Source organism: Cheilinus undulatus, linkage group 16 (genome assembly GCF_018320785.1).
Source record: "Cheilinus undulatus linkage group 16, ASM1832078v1, whole genome shotgun sequence".
In the NCBI taxonomy this organism is placed as follows: domain Eukaryota; kingdom Metazoa; phylum Chordata; class Actinopteri; order Labriformes; family Labridae; genus Cheilinus; species Cheilinus undulatus.
Window position 1 is genome coordinate 33,185,608 of NC_054880.1, and position 16,033 is coordinate 33,201,640.

Genomic DNA, 16,033 nt, shown 5'->3' on the forward strand with positions numbered 1-16,033 from the left:
AGGGAGGAATAGAAAATGTTACCGTGTAAACTGTGAGCCCATGCCCACAAGAGCTGACGCTGTCAGAAGTGGGACTTCACAAATCTTCTTTCAGACTTTTCTGATGAAGGATAGCTGCTTACAGACGCCTGCAGCCTGCACCACTCCCCATCCAGAGTTCCCTGTCTTACTCAGTGCTCGTGTTTTATTGACCATCTTTGACTTTCTGAAGATAAATTGGAGAAACTGACCCCAACCATTTTACTTCTAATGGCTGATAATTAGATGAGCTACAGTTGGTGCAATATGTATACTTTATGAAAGCATTGTATCAGCTGTTGGAGCGGAAAACTGAGCTTAAATAAATAGTTCTAGTTTAGTTTGATGTCTCTGATGAAGTTTGCATACCTAAATACCTGGTTAGGTACATTGAGGTGGAAAGATACGTAGCTGGTAACTGAAGCACGCATTGCAAAAAAGTGCCAAACCCAGAGGCTTTCTGGGTCACAAATCAAAAGCTTAAAAAATTCCATATTGCATACAATTGGTCAAGCATTGTTTTTTGCCCAGTTTTTACCCTAAACTTACATGGAGAAACTGTACCCATCTGTTTTGCTGTATAGCCTAGTTTCTCCAAGAGCATCCTGTTTGAAGGGGCAACGCTCACTGCAACCTGCAAAGAGGACTAAAGGCTTGTTATGCTAGCCCACATTTTGTAAACTAACTTGCAGTCAACAAATTTACCATCTGAATTATGCATTTCACTTTATGTAACACATTTCATTGGCATTAATTGCAAAACAATTTTATTATTAAAAGAGGTGAAGTCCTGCTTTATATCAGAAATAAAAAGGCTTCCTGCAGTGTGGTTCTGGATGTTTCGTCATTTTAAATGAAGTTTTTAAAAATGTTTTCTGATAGTTTCCTTACTTAAGGATGAGTCAACTAGTCTGAATCTAAATTTCTCCTTGACAGGAAAATTAGAGACAAGGAATGTTTCTCATTTTGACAGCAAGCTGTATTTCTGCACGTCATGTTTCAGCTTATTAGAGCAAGAGTCGTTTACGGAAAGAAAAATGGATGTAGACGTTTGAAAGGTGGAGATTAGAAAGACAAAGAAGATCCCAAGGATTTTAACTTCAGAGACAAATTCACACTTTTCACAGCACACAGCTGTCTTCCTGTTTGTTCTCAACCCTCAGTATGTGGTGCGTCTGTGTGGAGGTCTGTTCCCCACATCTCTCCCTCTCCTCAGTTCTGCCCCATTAGGATCAGGAGCCGGGAGCTGAGACATCCAGCAGAGCACGTCATGAGGCCCGGTGGCACACTGACAGCCACATCCCATACATACATTAACACATCACACGATTTCCTTGCATTGGCTCAGCTTGTGTCAGCGGAGTGTTGTAGTGTATGCAGACTCATAGGGATTTATGCATGAGATCAAATAACAGAGGAGGAAAAAGACTCAAGACGCTTTAATGCTCAGAGCTGGCAAGACTAGACAATTAGTACGGCGCCAACTCAGAAATATTCACTTTGCATTTCGCCCACCTGTCTGGTGTCCTTCTTTTGCCGTTCTCGTTGACATCCAGCAGGAGTTCAGAGGAGTCCACGGGGGATGTGGTGCTGGTGTCCAGGAGCAGCTGCTCATGTTGGGCCAGGTACTGAGCTGGGTTCTGCTTGGCCAGACGGGCACAGTGCAGCAGCTCTCTCTGAAGGAGCGGCAGGTTGGCCTATAGAGAAAAAGAAACGCTGTTATAAAACCATGGACATAGTCTCAGTGATGCCAACAGGGCCGCAGGTGGCCAAAGCAGGGACCATGGCCACATCCCTGTCGTCATCAGGTGCTCTATATTTATGGTGCTCTCACAAAATCACTGCATTATCATGTCCATTTGCTCAGTCCTGCTGACCTCCTACTGTGGTATTTCCAGATGAAGGGAGACCAGAGTCTAGAGGAGTCTAGTTGTGAGGTAAGAGTCTAGCTGAGCCCCTTTAACATATAAAAATCCACATTTAGTCACCAACATGCTTTTAATGTAAATGGTGATGTACCATCAACAGAATAAACTTGTGGGGTGAGAGACTGAGTAATGATGAGCCGTTCATGAATGAGTCTGTTCTATTAAACAGCTCTTTAGTGTGAGCCACTTTAGCTAGCTTCTGTTTGAGTGCCAGTTTCCTTTCCTCCATCCAGTGTTATTTACTCCACATTTTAAAAGACAAACTGGTACCAGATGAAGAGCAGTTTAAAAGCCAAACAACCAGCTCTACTGAGCTGAGTCAAATGATCTGGATCTCTAAAAACATATGGATTTCCCGTCACAATGAGAGAGACTGGATGGACATCAGCTGAGGAAGCACGGTTAAGATTAGAGTTGAGTGAGCTAAATCATGATTCAACTGTCCTAAACTTAACCGGACTGCTTTGTGGAAATGGACCATACACGTGTCCACGTTTTAGACAGAGGCTTTTTTCATTCCTGCCTGCTCTCGTTTTACCATGAGTTTGCGAGAATGCCTTTGTTTTCTTTTTTTTTTTTACTTTAAATTCTAGGTATTGTCATGGCCTTTTGGTAGAGCTTCTCTATGCAGAAATCACTACTTGCCTCCAAATGGAAATCCTCTGCTGCTGATCCTATAGTGTGTACATATAAAAAAAAGTAACTTTCTGATACAGAATATGTGTTTTGTAGCTTTCTAGACTTTTGAAGCCAGCCTCCAGTGGACAGTCAAGGAACTGAATCTTCTTTGCACCTCTGCATTAGCTGCATTGTTAGGATACTGTTTGGCAAGCTAGTATATTTTTGTTTAATTTATTTCAATTCTTTGCAGAAAAGAAGGTAAATGAATATCAGGTCTGCTATTTTCACTGCAACTTTTGCCACTTTTCTCCAATTTTGCTCTTGTTTTCAATCATTTATATCTCTATTAGCCACATTTTGTCCCTCACTATGCCCATTTCCGCAATGTTTTTGCCAACCTCAGCTGCTTTTCGACACTTTTTGTTCATTTTGACAGTTTTTGCTGCATTCAACCCATTTTTGTCATTCTCTGCTGATTTTTCTTGCTGCGTTTTGTCATTTTTTTGCCACTTTCGCTAATTTTTTGTAACCTAAAGACCATTTTGCCCATTTATGCCACTTTAGACAATTTTTGCAACTTTTGACCAATTTTAAAATCATTTTTTGCCTAAACTCACCTCTTCCTTTTGCTAATTTACCCCATTTTTGACACTTTTTCTACTTTGCACCCATTTTTGCATTAATTTTTTGCAAAATTGTGCCACTTCTTTTTGCCACCTTACCCCTTTTATGACACTCTTTTTGTCACTTTTCACCAACTTTTGCCACTTTTTGCCTTCTTTGCCACTTTAAACCCATTTGTAACACAGAATTAGTGATATATAGCATGCTTTAAAGGTGTTTATTTCTGCAATAAAAATGATCATTTTACTATAAGACCTAATGGAGCTTCCTAGACTTTTGGAGCCAGCCTCTAGAGGACAGTCAAGAAACTGCATCTTCTTTGCACCTCTGCATTTGCTGCATTGTTTAAACACCAGAGTATACAGCTTGGTAAACCAGTATGTTTTATTTGTTTATTTTAATTCTTTGCAGAGAAGAAGGTATATGAATATAAATTCTCCCATTTTCTAAGTCACACATTCATTCTGAGCCACTTTCTGTTTCCTTTCTGGTTATTTTGGGATGTGATGAACTGTCAGACTGAAAGCAGAGCTTACAGACACGTCTTGTGTTGACAGATTTACTCTGGAGATTTGCACAAAAGAGGAAAATGCAAATACAACTCAGTTTACATTGTTTTAATCACAATCTTAAGTTTCCAAAAGAGAGAAGATGCTGTTGAAATGTACACATCCTGCCAGGATATTCCAGGGTACTTTGAAAATATGATTTTTTTCTACAACAACAAAAATGAATCATTAATGCATTCCTTCTATCTACAAACTCAAAAGGCATAATTTATACCACAATGAAACCTTTTCATCTAAAAACACCAATTTAAGAGAACAAGAGATCCATTTTGCCTGTGTCCTCTGCTCCCTGTTTTCTCATTACCACTGGTCCACCACCACCTCCTGTGACCCCGAGTGCATTAACACCTCAGAAGTTTCTCTAAAGAACTTTTTTTTTTTTAAAGAAACAGCGTAACAAGGGGTCTGCTTTCTTGTGCGGAGTCACAGGGTTGTGCAGGTATGAGCGCGTTGACTTCAAAGACATCTGATGGGGCGCGTTTTAGAGCAAGGACATGAAAGCGTTGCATCAGGCGGCTCCAGACTGAGAGTGGGGGGCTATTTTGGCGAGCTACATCACAGGAACCTTTGGAGGAGGCCATCTTTTTCAAAGTTTTATACCTGTTAATCTTTGTTTTGTCCTTGGGAACATAATCTCCGTCTAAGTCTCTTGCTTTGTTTTTCTCTTTCTTATTTTTGCAGTTTAAACCTGTAAGCTCTTCTCTTTCTTTAAGGTGTTTTTTTTTTTTAAACATTCACTTTCATCCAAGGCAAGTGCATACATTCACAAAAAAAAACTCTGGATAAGTTATGTGATATTTATGTTTCATAATCACACAGATCCCTCTGCAGTAATTGGCTGTATTAAGAGAAATGCCAAGTGCCGCTCTTCCTTTTACCTGCCTGAGCTAATGGTCCGTTAATAGTTTATGATCATAATTACCCCCTGAAAAAAGAGCGTAAAATAGATTGCTTTGACCCCGCTGAACTCATTTTTCATTAATTAGAGGTCATCCTAAAAAGCTGGAGACATGGGCGATGCATTACCAAAAAGACTGAGTCAAGAAATTGCAACCGCCAAGGAGTCCTGATCATTTTTCATAAGTGCAACCATTTGTGCAGCTAAAGAAACCAACATCTGCACTTGCATAAGAGAGAAATTAAAGTAGTGCTCAGCAGCCGCAGCGACACTCCGCCCAGGATGATTTATTGTGAAAATACTGGATGTGTCATTTTGTCAAACGGTGCCAAAACACAATTCAGAGGATGCCACATTCAGGGAATGCTGTACTTCATCAACTCAACTTTTCTGTGTAATTTGCAGTCTGGAGGAGAATATAGGTGACTTAAACATCCATGTAAATATTTCCTTCCTCAGCTCTTTAAAGCTAAATGTGTGAAATCCTCACATCAATTCAGCTCGACACAAGAAAAACAAACACTTGACGTCTGAGACGAGTGCAAACCCGAACCTCCAAACGGAGAGACGTTACTCTTTCCCTGCCTGGTGTCTCGTGTGGCGGGCGTCCCGCCAACACATCACGTCACTGGCGCTGTGTGGTTTATGATTGCCTCCTTCCAGTAAAGAGTCCCAACCAATTTGTGGTTTAGTATTAACAGAAGAGGAAAGGAGCTGAGTGGGTTTGGACAAGGGGGAGAATCGGAGGGGTCGCCTTGGTCTAACATTAACGTAATGAAAAACTCTGACGTGCATTGTTGCAGCTGTGCATCGATGCACCTATAAAAGCTCCCCTACACCCAACTGCTTGCTGCTACCATATGTTCGCTGGCATTAAAGGCCCCTCAGAGGGAAGACACTAAAATTAGACTGGGGAGAGAGAGAGAGAGAAGGAGCAATTGAGGAGAGGGAGGGAGAAAAAAAGAGTTGCATCTTTGATTCCGCATCCATCCCAGTGATACACCAACCATCTGGCGAGGAGACGAGAAGGGAGGATGGAGGGATGGGGCGCAGTAAACAGAGACAACGAAGGGAGAAAAATATGGAGGGGGAACAAATGAAAAGGGGAATCAAAGGAGGAAGAAAGTTAAGATGAGAGAGTGACGTACAGAAGGAGGCAGGTAGTCCATGTTTGTCCAGGTGGGACTGGTTTCTGCTGCTCCTCAGTGGATAATATCAGCTTTCTAATGCCTGCTAACATCTGTAAACACATGCATCCGCTTCAGACGGTGTAAAAAATGAAATATTCCACTCCGAGTCCCGTTTCCACGTGCCTGTCGATATGGAGCAGACCACTAAAAAAGGGACGGATAAGATCAGGAAGACGAAAAATCAAGGAGACGATTAAAGAAAAACAAATGAAATCAAATCAGAAGTGTCTAATGGAAACAAGTGAGCTCTGGTGTAAATGTTGAGCCAGTCTCTGCTCTTCATCTCTCAGTAAGATGCTGATATTGATCTCACAAAGACCCAATAACAAGATCTGAACTGCTGCTGCACACTACATCCCTCAATACACAGGCTGGACCCATTTTTCATCTTTGACTACTAAAAACAAATCACAGCAGCAGACCTCCACACTGCTTAGCTCTTCAGAGCCAGCAGACGCTCAGGTTATTCTCCTTTCAAGAACAAAACAGCCACAAAGCACATGAAAAAAGAAACAATTCTTCCACATTTCTAAGTCCCTGAGTCATCAAAAAATGTGATTAAAACAACACGAGAAATGAGCTGAAGCACAGACGAGAGTGCTCCTTCCTCTGCTAGCATGCCATGCTAATGGCCTTTAAATAGGAAACATCACAGAGAATGTGGCTTAGTGGAATCAAGACTTTATGACAAACAAGATGAACACATCTGGGGAGATGTATCAGTCAAGTCCATGCTCTGTACTCTGCTCTAGAGCAGTGTTTCCCCACCATTTCAGCCTGTGACCCTCAAAATAAAGGTGCCAGAGATCAGGGACCCCCTTAGGGTGTTTAAACACAGCATGCAAAATCAAGAAAAATCATGTGCAGACAAGGCTGCCCACAAGGGGGGATAAAAGGGAGAGCATTCTGGGGCCCAGCCAAACTGGGAGACCTTGGAGGTCAGCTAAATCATGATCAACTGTAAAGTTGAGCTGTGATTTCCATATTTTATATCTAACCTGAATAATAACAACTCTTATCAAATAAACTTCTTTTTTAAATTCTTTGTGCTGTAGTAAATAGCCTACTTCAAAATGTCAATCCCTTTTCTTACAAACAGAATTAGAATTGGTTAACATGTCAAAAATTGGTGGAAAAGGTGGTACAATGGGATTTTGAAAGTAGCAGGAATGGGTTAAACTGGCAAAAACTAGATAAAAGAGGCAGAAAATGAGCCAAACATATCAACATTAGGTTAAACTGGTAAATAAATAAAAGTGGCAAAAGAGAGGAAAAAATGGATTAAAGTGGCTAAAACATGTATAAAAAGTGGCCAAAATGGGTTTAAATTGGGAAAAATTTGGTGAAATGGGAAGAAAATTGGTTGACACTGGTAAAAATGGATTAATGAGGTAGAGAAAAAGGCAGAAAATGGCAGAAATGGGTTAAACTGGCAAAAATGGGCATGACAAATAGTGAAATGTGGTTAAAATGGGCAAAAATGTGCATAAAAAGTGGTTAATAGAGCAATTATGGGTCAACGGGGGCAACAATAGGTTGAAAGTGGCAAAAATCGGTTTAGAAGTGGCAAAAACAGGCAGGAAGAAGTGGTGGAAAGGGTTTCAGAATGGACAAAAAAGGGTTTTAAGCGGCAAAAATGTGTTAAAATTGGTAAGGGGGGGGTAAAAACTGGATAAAATTTGGCAGAATTGGTGTACAGTGACAAATATTTAATTTAAAAATATTAGTCCTTGTTTTTAAGGCATCTGGAGACCCCCCTCTCAGTTTCTCACGACCCCTAATGGGTCCTGACCCCTGTGTTGACAATCACTATTCTAGAACATTGTGCTATGTTATTGGTTCACCTTAAAGTCTTAAGAGATGGATATAGACATTTCACTTTAGTACCAACTCGGCCGTTGGTTCTTAACTGGTGGGTCAGGGCCCATAAGTGGGTGGTGGGGCTGTTTTCAGCCACAAACTGGTTCCTGAAAAAAAGCTGGCCTAAATATCTAGGATATATAGAAGTCCGGGGTTGACGTGTCTATTCATTTTAATCTGTTTTGCTGGACAAGAGTAAATTTTTGATGTTTTCTTGAGATCTTCACTGAAGTATCCTGCACTCTTAGATGGAATCTAAGTCTTAAAGAAAGTTGTTTTTTCTTATGATAAAGTCTTAACCTCTAATGTCTTACAGAGTGAACTAAAATGTTTGCATATAAGTCCTCTTAAAGTCTCTGCCTCTCTCCTTGTTCAGTCATAAGTTTTGTTCCATCCAAGGTCCAAACAGCAACATTTTTCATTGTATTAATTTCAAACATTTCTGAAATCTGAGTTGCAGTTACAGAAGCGGTGGTAGGTGCTATGGCTGGACCAGCTGAGAACCACTGATCTGGGTCAGAATAAAGCTTTTATTTGGTCGTAACTCCCCTGTCCTTCAGTGCATCACCTCCTCTAATCCAATGTCCACACAGTCTGCCTGTGCCGTGCACTCCCTTTCTACTGAATCTTTAGGCTTCACAGCAAACTCTGCAACTTGGCATGCCTTCTCAAAGCCTTAAATCTCTGGATACTGTACACCACAGGGCACTGAGGTTTATGACAAATCTAAAATCCTCCCTTTGACCACTCATAGGCTAAATCCCTGTCATATCCTTATACTCAGTCTGCTTCCATCATACTTGTGTGATTTTATCCAGTTGGAAAGTGCTGGAAGATACAGTCTTGCTGTCTGCTCTCTGTCCCTGAAGTCCATCTGTGAATGGGTTGAAGCAGTTTCAGGTACACTTCTCCTGCATAAGGAATCTACTACAGGAGACTTGGCGTCTGGGAATCCTGAATCTTTCGAAAGTAGATTGAAGGTGTTGGAGGAAAATGCATCAGGTTGCAGATGTTTTTGATGAATGACTGTGCTCTGGGTGATCTGTGTCTGTAGCTGCTCTGTCATGTCTGAAACTCTGTTGATCGTGCTGCTGCCTGTCTTGGCCAGGATACTCTTGTAAATGAGATGACTGATCTCAATGAGGTTAAATAGGTTTAAATTAATAAATGCGAGAAGTGCCACTCTGCTCTACTCCACTGGTGAAACCTGTGGAGTGTACTTCAGCTGACCCTGCTGCCCATTTGTGTCAATCTGCACCAAGCAGATCAACCCAGGCAAGAAGACGCGTAGAGGCAGTGAAACGCAGGTGAAGACTGGCAGTTTTTCATCCAAGCACTTTATCAGCATCTTTATGCTATTTTGTAAATTCTAGTGTGAATTTGTGAGATTTTGCCAAGAAAAAAATGGGCACTGATGTACTGTGCAGGCAAGAACTCCAGGAAAATTGCAGGCTACTCAATGCTTCAACTGTATACAGCAGCTTGGACTGATTTTAATTCAGATATGCAGCCCAAAGTTGATTCTTTTATGTTTTTTATTAATAATTATAGACTAAACAAGGCCGCTCTTTTTGGAACATCTTCATCACGCTGAAGAAAGTGTAATTTTGTCTATGTAAACACAGAGCTGAGATTAACAAACCCAGAGGGAATTTAACATCACTCCACTTTCAGAGTTGAGGATTACTGCTGCACAATTTATGTAGTTAGGGCAGATTTAATGCCATCACTTTACCATTAAACAACGAAAAAAATGAACTGTGATTTTAAGTGTTGCAATGCAAGGATTGGGTAAAACAGAAATAAGAAGATGACAATGTGAGAGGTAGAATAGGAGCATTGTTTTAAAGTGAATGTTGGTAGAAAAAAAAAAAGAGAGAGAAATACAGACGCAAAAGGAAGAAACAGTCCAAAAACAGAAGGGATCAGTATTATAAATCCATGCATGCATATCTTGATCTGAGCGATCTAAATATCTTCCAGATTTCCTCCATCAGTCAGGCAAACCTTCAGCAGTGATTGCAGACTTAAACATCTACCTTGAGAAAGGGGATGACGAACGGTCGCAGGGGGAAGTTGGTAGCTTCTTGGAGCTTGGAGTGAAATTCTTCGATGGTTAGCGTGGAATTCTGGAAGAAAAGAGAGAGAGACGGAGAGAAAACACATGAGCCCATGTGGAAGGCATTATGTGATAATATTACTTATTGGAAGCTAAGCAAGATCCCAGCCTGCAGTGAATGTTTTGGGTTTTGTTAATAGGGAGCATATGGGGCGAGCCGAGGCGCAAGGAGCCACAGAAAACAAAGACACACATCTCCTTTAATTAACAAAACAAATACACATGCAGGAGTCACATCATCAAAGAAATATGCAGCAGGAAAGGAGAAATGGGCTTCATTTTTCTTTTTTAGAAGATTTGGTCTCTTTTAAACTCTGACATGATCGTTGGCCATGGTGGACTTTGACCTATATCTCTGCTAAAAGAGATAAATGTGCTTCTTATCTAAATGTTTAAGAGCAACTTTTTATGAGGTTGTGTGAGGTACATGTCAAAAAGCCACAGGAAATGCAGGTCAGCATGACCACTTTATTGAGGAACCAGCTGGAGTGGTGCTAAAAATGCTAGACTGTACATTACCGCAAATGAGGCTAATTTTACAACATGACTTAGCTAATCTGAGCATAAAATGATCAAAAATCAATAAAGGGAATGCCTTGTATGAACATTTTACAGCTCTTTGCTGTCAGTAAGCCACTTTTGCTTAATTTGATTTGTAGGTAGTTTATTTTTCTCTGACTTAGCTACGTAAATTGTGTGTTATAGCGCTAGCACTCTAACCTGTTTCCCATAAAGCAGCCATGCTGACCAGCATATTCTGTCACTGATACACTTATTTGATAAATACCTCATAAAAACCAACTTAAAAATCCACTAAATACCCCATTAATGATTTGAAAGCCTGTTAATTTTACATTCATGGATCTACTTTTGTGGTAGCCTGGGTCTCCAACTATTCATCATCTGCACTGCCTGTCCTGTTTGAAGGCCAGAGCCCATCCCAGCTGTCATGGGGCGAGAGGCGAAGCACACCCAAACTGGTCGCCAGCCAATCATAAGGCTAACATATATAGACAAACAACCAGGCACATGCACAATCTTGCCAATTTAGAGTCACCAATTAACCTAACAAGCATGTCGTTGAGCTGTAGGAGGAAGCCGGAGAAAACCCACGCATGCACAGAGAGGACATGCAAATGAATATTTGATACCATGGCTACAATAAGGCACACAATTTTTGATAGAACTGTGCATTTTTCTTCTTAAACTGATCAAGTATATCTAAAGATTCAGTGTTTTCAATCATATAATTCGTTAAAATAACTGATTTGATCATTTTAAAGCTACTATTGCCAAGTACCATCAAACATTCTGAAAAGCTTACTCTGCTGTATTCATGTTCATGTGTGGCAGCTACGTTTTATCAACATATATCATGGGCAATACAATTTGGCTTTTCTGACGGAAGAAATGGCAAGAAATACCTCTTTAATGTCAAAGTGAAAACAGATTTTTACAGAGTAATGTCATTTGAATAAAAAACTGTGATGTAAAATTGGTGACTGCATAAAATTTCACCTTCTTAAAAGTGGCTGACCTAATTCAACAGAGGTCCAACCAATTGGGGTGAGTAGTCCCACAGTTAGTGAAATGGGGATCACCTGAGTGCAGTGAAAGTGTTTCAAGTGGTTGTTGTTTAAAGACACCTGTGTCTGGAAAGTTCAGTCACTGGATAATTAGTATTCCTTGCTACCATTACACCATGAAGACAAAAGAACACTCCAAGCAAGCAAGTATAAGACAGGGATGGATACAAAAACACTTCCAAGGCACTGAACAGCCCCCAGAGTTCAGATTAATCCATCGTCATGATATGGAAGGAATACAGCTCATATATTAATCTGTCTCGATCAGGCTGTCCTCACAAACTGAGTGGGCGTGCAAGATGGAGACTAGTGAGAGAGGCCACAATGACACCTATGACTACTCTAGAGGAGTTACAAGCTTCAGCAGCTGAGATTGGAGAGACTGTTGGCAGGGTTCTTTACCATTCAAAGCTTAATGGGAGGATGGCAAAGAGAAAGCAACTGTTGAAGAAAGAGTTCACCAAAATTGAGCTTTCTGGCCATCAGACAAGACGGCAAACACTGCACATCACCACAAACACACCATGCCACTGTGAAGCACGGTGGTGGCAGCATCATGCTATGGGGATGCTTCTCAGCAGCCAGTTCTAGGAGGCTTGTAAAGGTAGAGGGGGAAATCCATGCAGCTAAAAACAGGAATATCCTCGAGGACAATCTTATTCAGTCTGCAAGAGAACTACGGTTCCAGAACACCAGGATACTGAGCCACAGCAAACAGTGAAAGCTACTCAGAAATGGTTTAAAGACAACAAGAGGAATGTTCTGGCTGAGTCAAAGCCCAGATTTCAATACAACAGGGAATCTGTGATTTAATCGCCTATAACCTGACAGAGCTTGAGTAGTTTAGCAAAGAAGAAAGGAGTAAGGTTGCAGTGTCCAAATATGCAAGCCTGATTGAGACCTATCCAATGCTGTGATTTAGCCAAAGGTGACTCTACTAAATACTGACTTGAATGGGTGAATATTTATGCAGTCATGTATTTTACATGACAGATTTTTACTTAACTGACATTACTTTTGCTCTTAGCAGTCTCTGCTATCAGTGTGGGTTAGAAGTGAAGTCCATTTAGCTTCAACCTTGTGTCATTGATGACAACCAAAAACCTGTGTCCTTTTACCAGGTTTAATAAGTGACTAAAATATTTTGTGTACCAGGTTTATGTGCAGGTATGTGTGTGTTTCTGCATGCTTAAAGCAGCAGGAGTGTATGCCTGTGTGTTTGGAGCAATAGGGGGTCTAAACTAGGTTACACATTTCAGTTTGTCAGCCCTTCCACCCAGCAGATTATCATTTCAGCATCTCCTCCTTTGCTCACCTGTTACTCAGATCAGCGGCTGTCAACATGCTGGTGACACTTTTAAAACATTTCCAACATGAACTTCTCCTAAGATGCAGCAGAGTAAGAAAGCGTGAGGAGGGGGGACGAGGTGAGTGTGCTCATGGGGAAAGGATCTCCTTCACAACAAGCAAAAATACAAACTACGGGAAAAAAAGAAGTGAGACGAGAACATAAAAAAAGGCAGCAGATATTCTTTTTTTCCTCCCCACACTGTCGGCGTTATTTCCCAGACCTGAATTTTGTTACATTCAGCCTTACATCTGTTCGCCCAGATTGCGTAGGGGCTGTTCTTGACAGCTAGTGAAACCTCCCGAGTCTCCCTCTCTCCCTCTCTGCAGCACACAACCGGCTAATTAACGGTGTCACTCTTTTCAAAAAGGCAGAGGGAAGGGATGGAGAGACACCGAGCTAGAGAGGAAGAAGAGGAGAGATAGGAAGAGGAGGAGGGGGGTTTGCGAGCCAAAATGACACAGGAGAGGCATGTGCGCATGCAGACGGTGAGAAAAATAAACACAGTGAAGCCAAAAGGAGGCTATGCTCTGTGAGGCTAATTAAAAAAATTCCTCCCTCCATCTCCTCCGCCTCCTCCTTTTTTCTGCACAACATTCAATCACTATTTCTGTATTCCCCCGCTTGTTCCGCTCATTTTTTAAGAGCACACAAACATGATAAATCTGTAATGTTTTTCTTCATAGAACCATGTCAGCTAAGCTGGAGAAACAAATTTGTCTTATCCAATCTCTGCCGGATGAATGTCTGAATTCTGATGTTTGTGAGCTTCATTTGCATCATGCTATTTATTTTAACCACAGACAAATCTCTGAAGGAGGGAACACAGAGTTTCATTTTTGTAACACCTTGCATGTAGGCTGTTTATGTCCTGCATTTAAAGTGAATTCAGACACTGATGTAGATTTAGAAGACCCCGCTAGTGATATCAGACATGGGTTTATCTTACTTTTTAAAAGCTGCAATTGCTATTTCTTTGGCAACTTACTCTTATTTATCAGGTAAATTAAAAATAGCATTTCAGTGTTGTAACTGGCTGAGTCAGACTGTTAGACCTGCACCACATTTCCTAGTGTGATATTAAAGCAACAGGTCTAAAGAGTGCTAGTCTGTTGGTTTTTACATTTACTGTATGATAATAAAGACTGCATATCTTCTCCTTCTGTTGTGTAGAGCTAAGGTAGGATTTCTTGGGACATATCATGTTGGAGACATATCATATATTAGAGCCATGACAAGATAAGAAAGGGTCTATGAATGGGAGGTAAAAATAGCTATGGTATTGTTTTAATTACCGTCATTAAGACGGTGCTGTGAGATGAGTGAATATGTGTCTTTTTCCACTGGCAGCACCACTAACTGTGTGTGAAGATGCTTTAAAATAGATGACAGAAGTCTAAATGATGTTGGGATAATTTGACAAACAACAAACTCCTGCATGCACTGTAAACTGGCGCATATACTGTATCCTCTTGCATCATGGCCTGGTGCCTACCGCGATATGATCCTATGCGTTCTGCAGCAGCCACACCAGACCAAATTAAAACCATGTAGAGGTTTTAAAAAAATGAAAACTCATCTTTACCCCTCTATGTGAAATGTAGAAGAAATAAATCAGTGCTTGTTGGTTGTTTTAGGTGCTGAAGTATGCTGTAATTTTTCATGAGCTTCCTGTATGAAATTAACCTTGCAAAGCAGATGGATTCGCCCGTTTCCATGTTTCTTACTGGCAAATCCATCCTGCAAAGCTCCAATCTGAACAGTTTGGGCCTGGTTGGAAAGTTACAGGACTGGGGCACGCTGATGTGGTTTAAGGCGCGCCCCATGTGGGCAGGCGGCCTGGGTTCGAATCTGGCCTGTGGCCCTTTGCTGCATGTCTTTCCCCACTCTATCGTCCCTCTTTTCGAGTCTATCCACTATCCTCTGCTGTCTAATAAAGGCATAAAATTCCCAAAAAATAATCTTCAGAAAAATAAAGTGACAGGACCAATCAGTGTCAAGGGGCAGTGCTTTCGAGCGCTGCACATTCGTGACGTAAGCAAGCAGCGAGAAGACGCGGAAGAGATTAGCATGGATGCTGTTAAAGTGCCAGTTTTATCAGAACTTGACGACGTTTCTTCATCAAAAGAGGAACAAAGAACAGTACTGAGTTGTTTTCTTTTCAAAAACGACAAAAGTCGTGTACTGACATGTCTACAGTCGCCATGGTTTGCGTTATGTAGCTCTCTATGGAGAGTACTCATCGGTAGTGTGGCGCACCTCATGCGGCTACGTCACGTGTTTTGTTGCTCTGATTGGCCCGTAAAGATGTGACAGACAGAATCTTCATCCAATCACCCTCCAAATTTTTTTTCAAAGGTTCTTCCCTTCCCAAACATTGTCTAGAGCGTTGGTAGAGGCACATGCTCTGCATTCTGTGATTGCGCATGCATGCCTGTAAACGCTTAAATAATGTGTTTTTAAACACCAAGCGTTAATACTGTATACCCTGGTAAAATTTGGAGAGGGTATTATATAATTAACACCACCCAATGCTAATAGGGGCTTTGCAGAATTGATGCCAAACCCCCTTCCACTGACCAAAACACTCATTAAGCATGCTGGTAAAACATCTAGATGGCTGGATAATTGGTTGGTTGATAAGCTCTCATCCAACCAAAATGTCATTGCTAGGATCAATGTAAACAAAGACAGAGGGGGTGAAATTCTGCTTTGGACTGCTTTGCTTGTGTGCTCCCCTAACTACCTCTCTCCTCAGTTACTGTGTTGGTAGTTACAAACAATGTAGTGACACAAAAAATAAGAAATGTTCAGATTTTTTCGCAATAGTTACACTCTAATGAACAAAGAAATATACTGACATAATATTGGGCACTTGCAAGCACAGTAAGTGCATAGCACTCTACTATGTCAACTACTTCATCATAATTCTTAGAGCAGGGGTCATCAACTACATTTGTACATGGGCCAGCTTTTTTCTTGACAGATGATCTGGGGGCCAGAATTTTGAATAAACTAAACTGATATAAACATTTTGCTCTGATTAACATACTACTTTACTGGTATTTATTTCGTTTTCAAAGTGTCTGTAATTTTTCCAGGCAATAACAGTGAAATTAGTTCCTACTGCCCATACTGCAACCACCTATTCAGCTACAAATCTGGGACTGTTATGCTGATGATCACTGGGTGTGATACTAGTATGCCGTGTTGTGATTGGTTAAAAACAGGTGCAGGAAATATGCCTTTTGTTTCGATTCTTAGGCAAGAAA

General features: G+C 41.0%; 1 protein-coding gene across 4 annotated transcripts in view; it reads right to left on the reverse strand.

Annotated features, from left to right (window-relative positions):
• Positions 1-16,033, reverse strand: part of runx1t1 (RUNX1 partner transcriptional co-repressor 1) — a 99,655-nt gene that overhangs the window by 20,085 nt on the left and 63,537 nt on the right. For all 4 annotated transcript variants that reach the window (XM_041809447.1, XM_041809445.1, XM_041809446.1 and 1 more), the window contains exons 4-5: positions 9,748-9,837; positions 1,534-1,715 (exon numbers count right to left, since the gene is read on the reverse strand). In XM_041809447.1, coding sequence (XP_041665381.1) covers positions 1,534-1,715; positions 9,748-9,837 — 272 coding nt within the window. The remainder of the gene's footprint in view (positions 1-1,533; positions 1,716-9,747; positions 9,838-16,033) is intronic.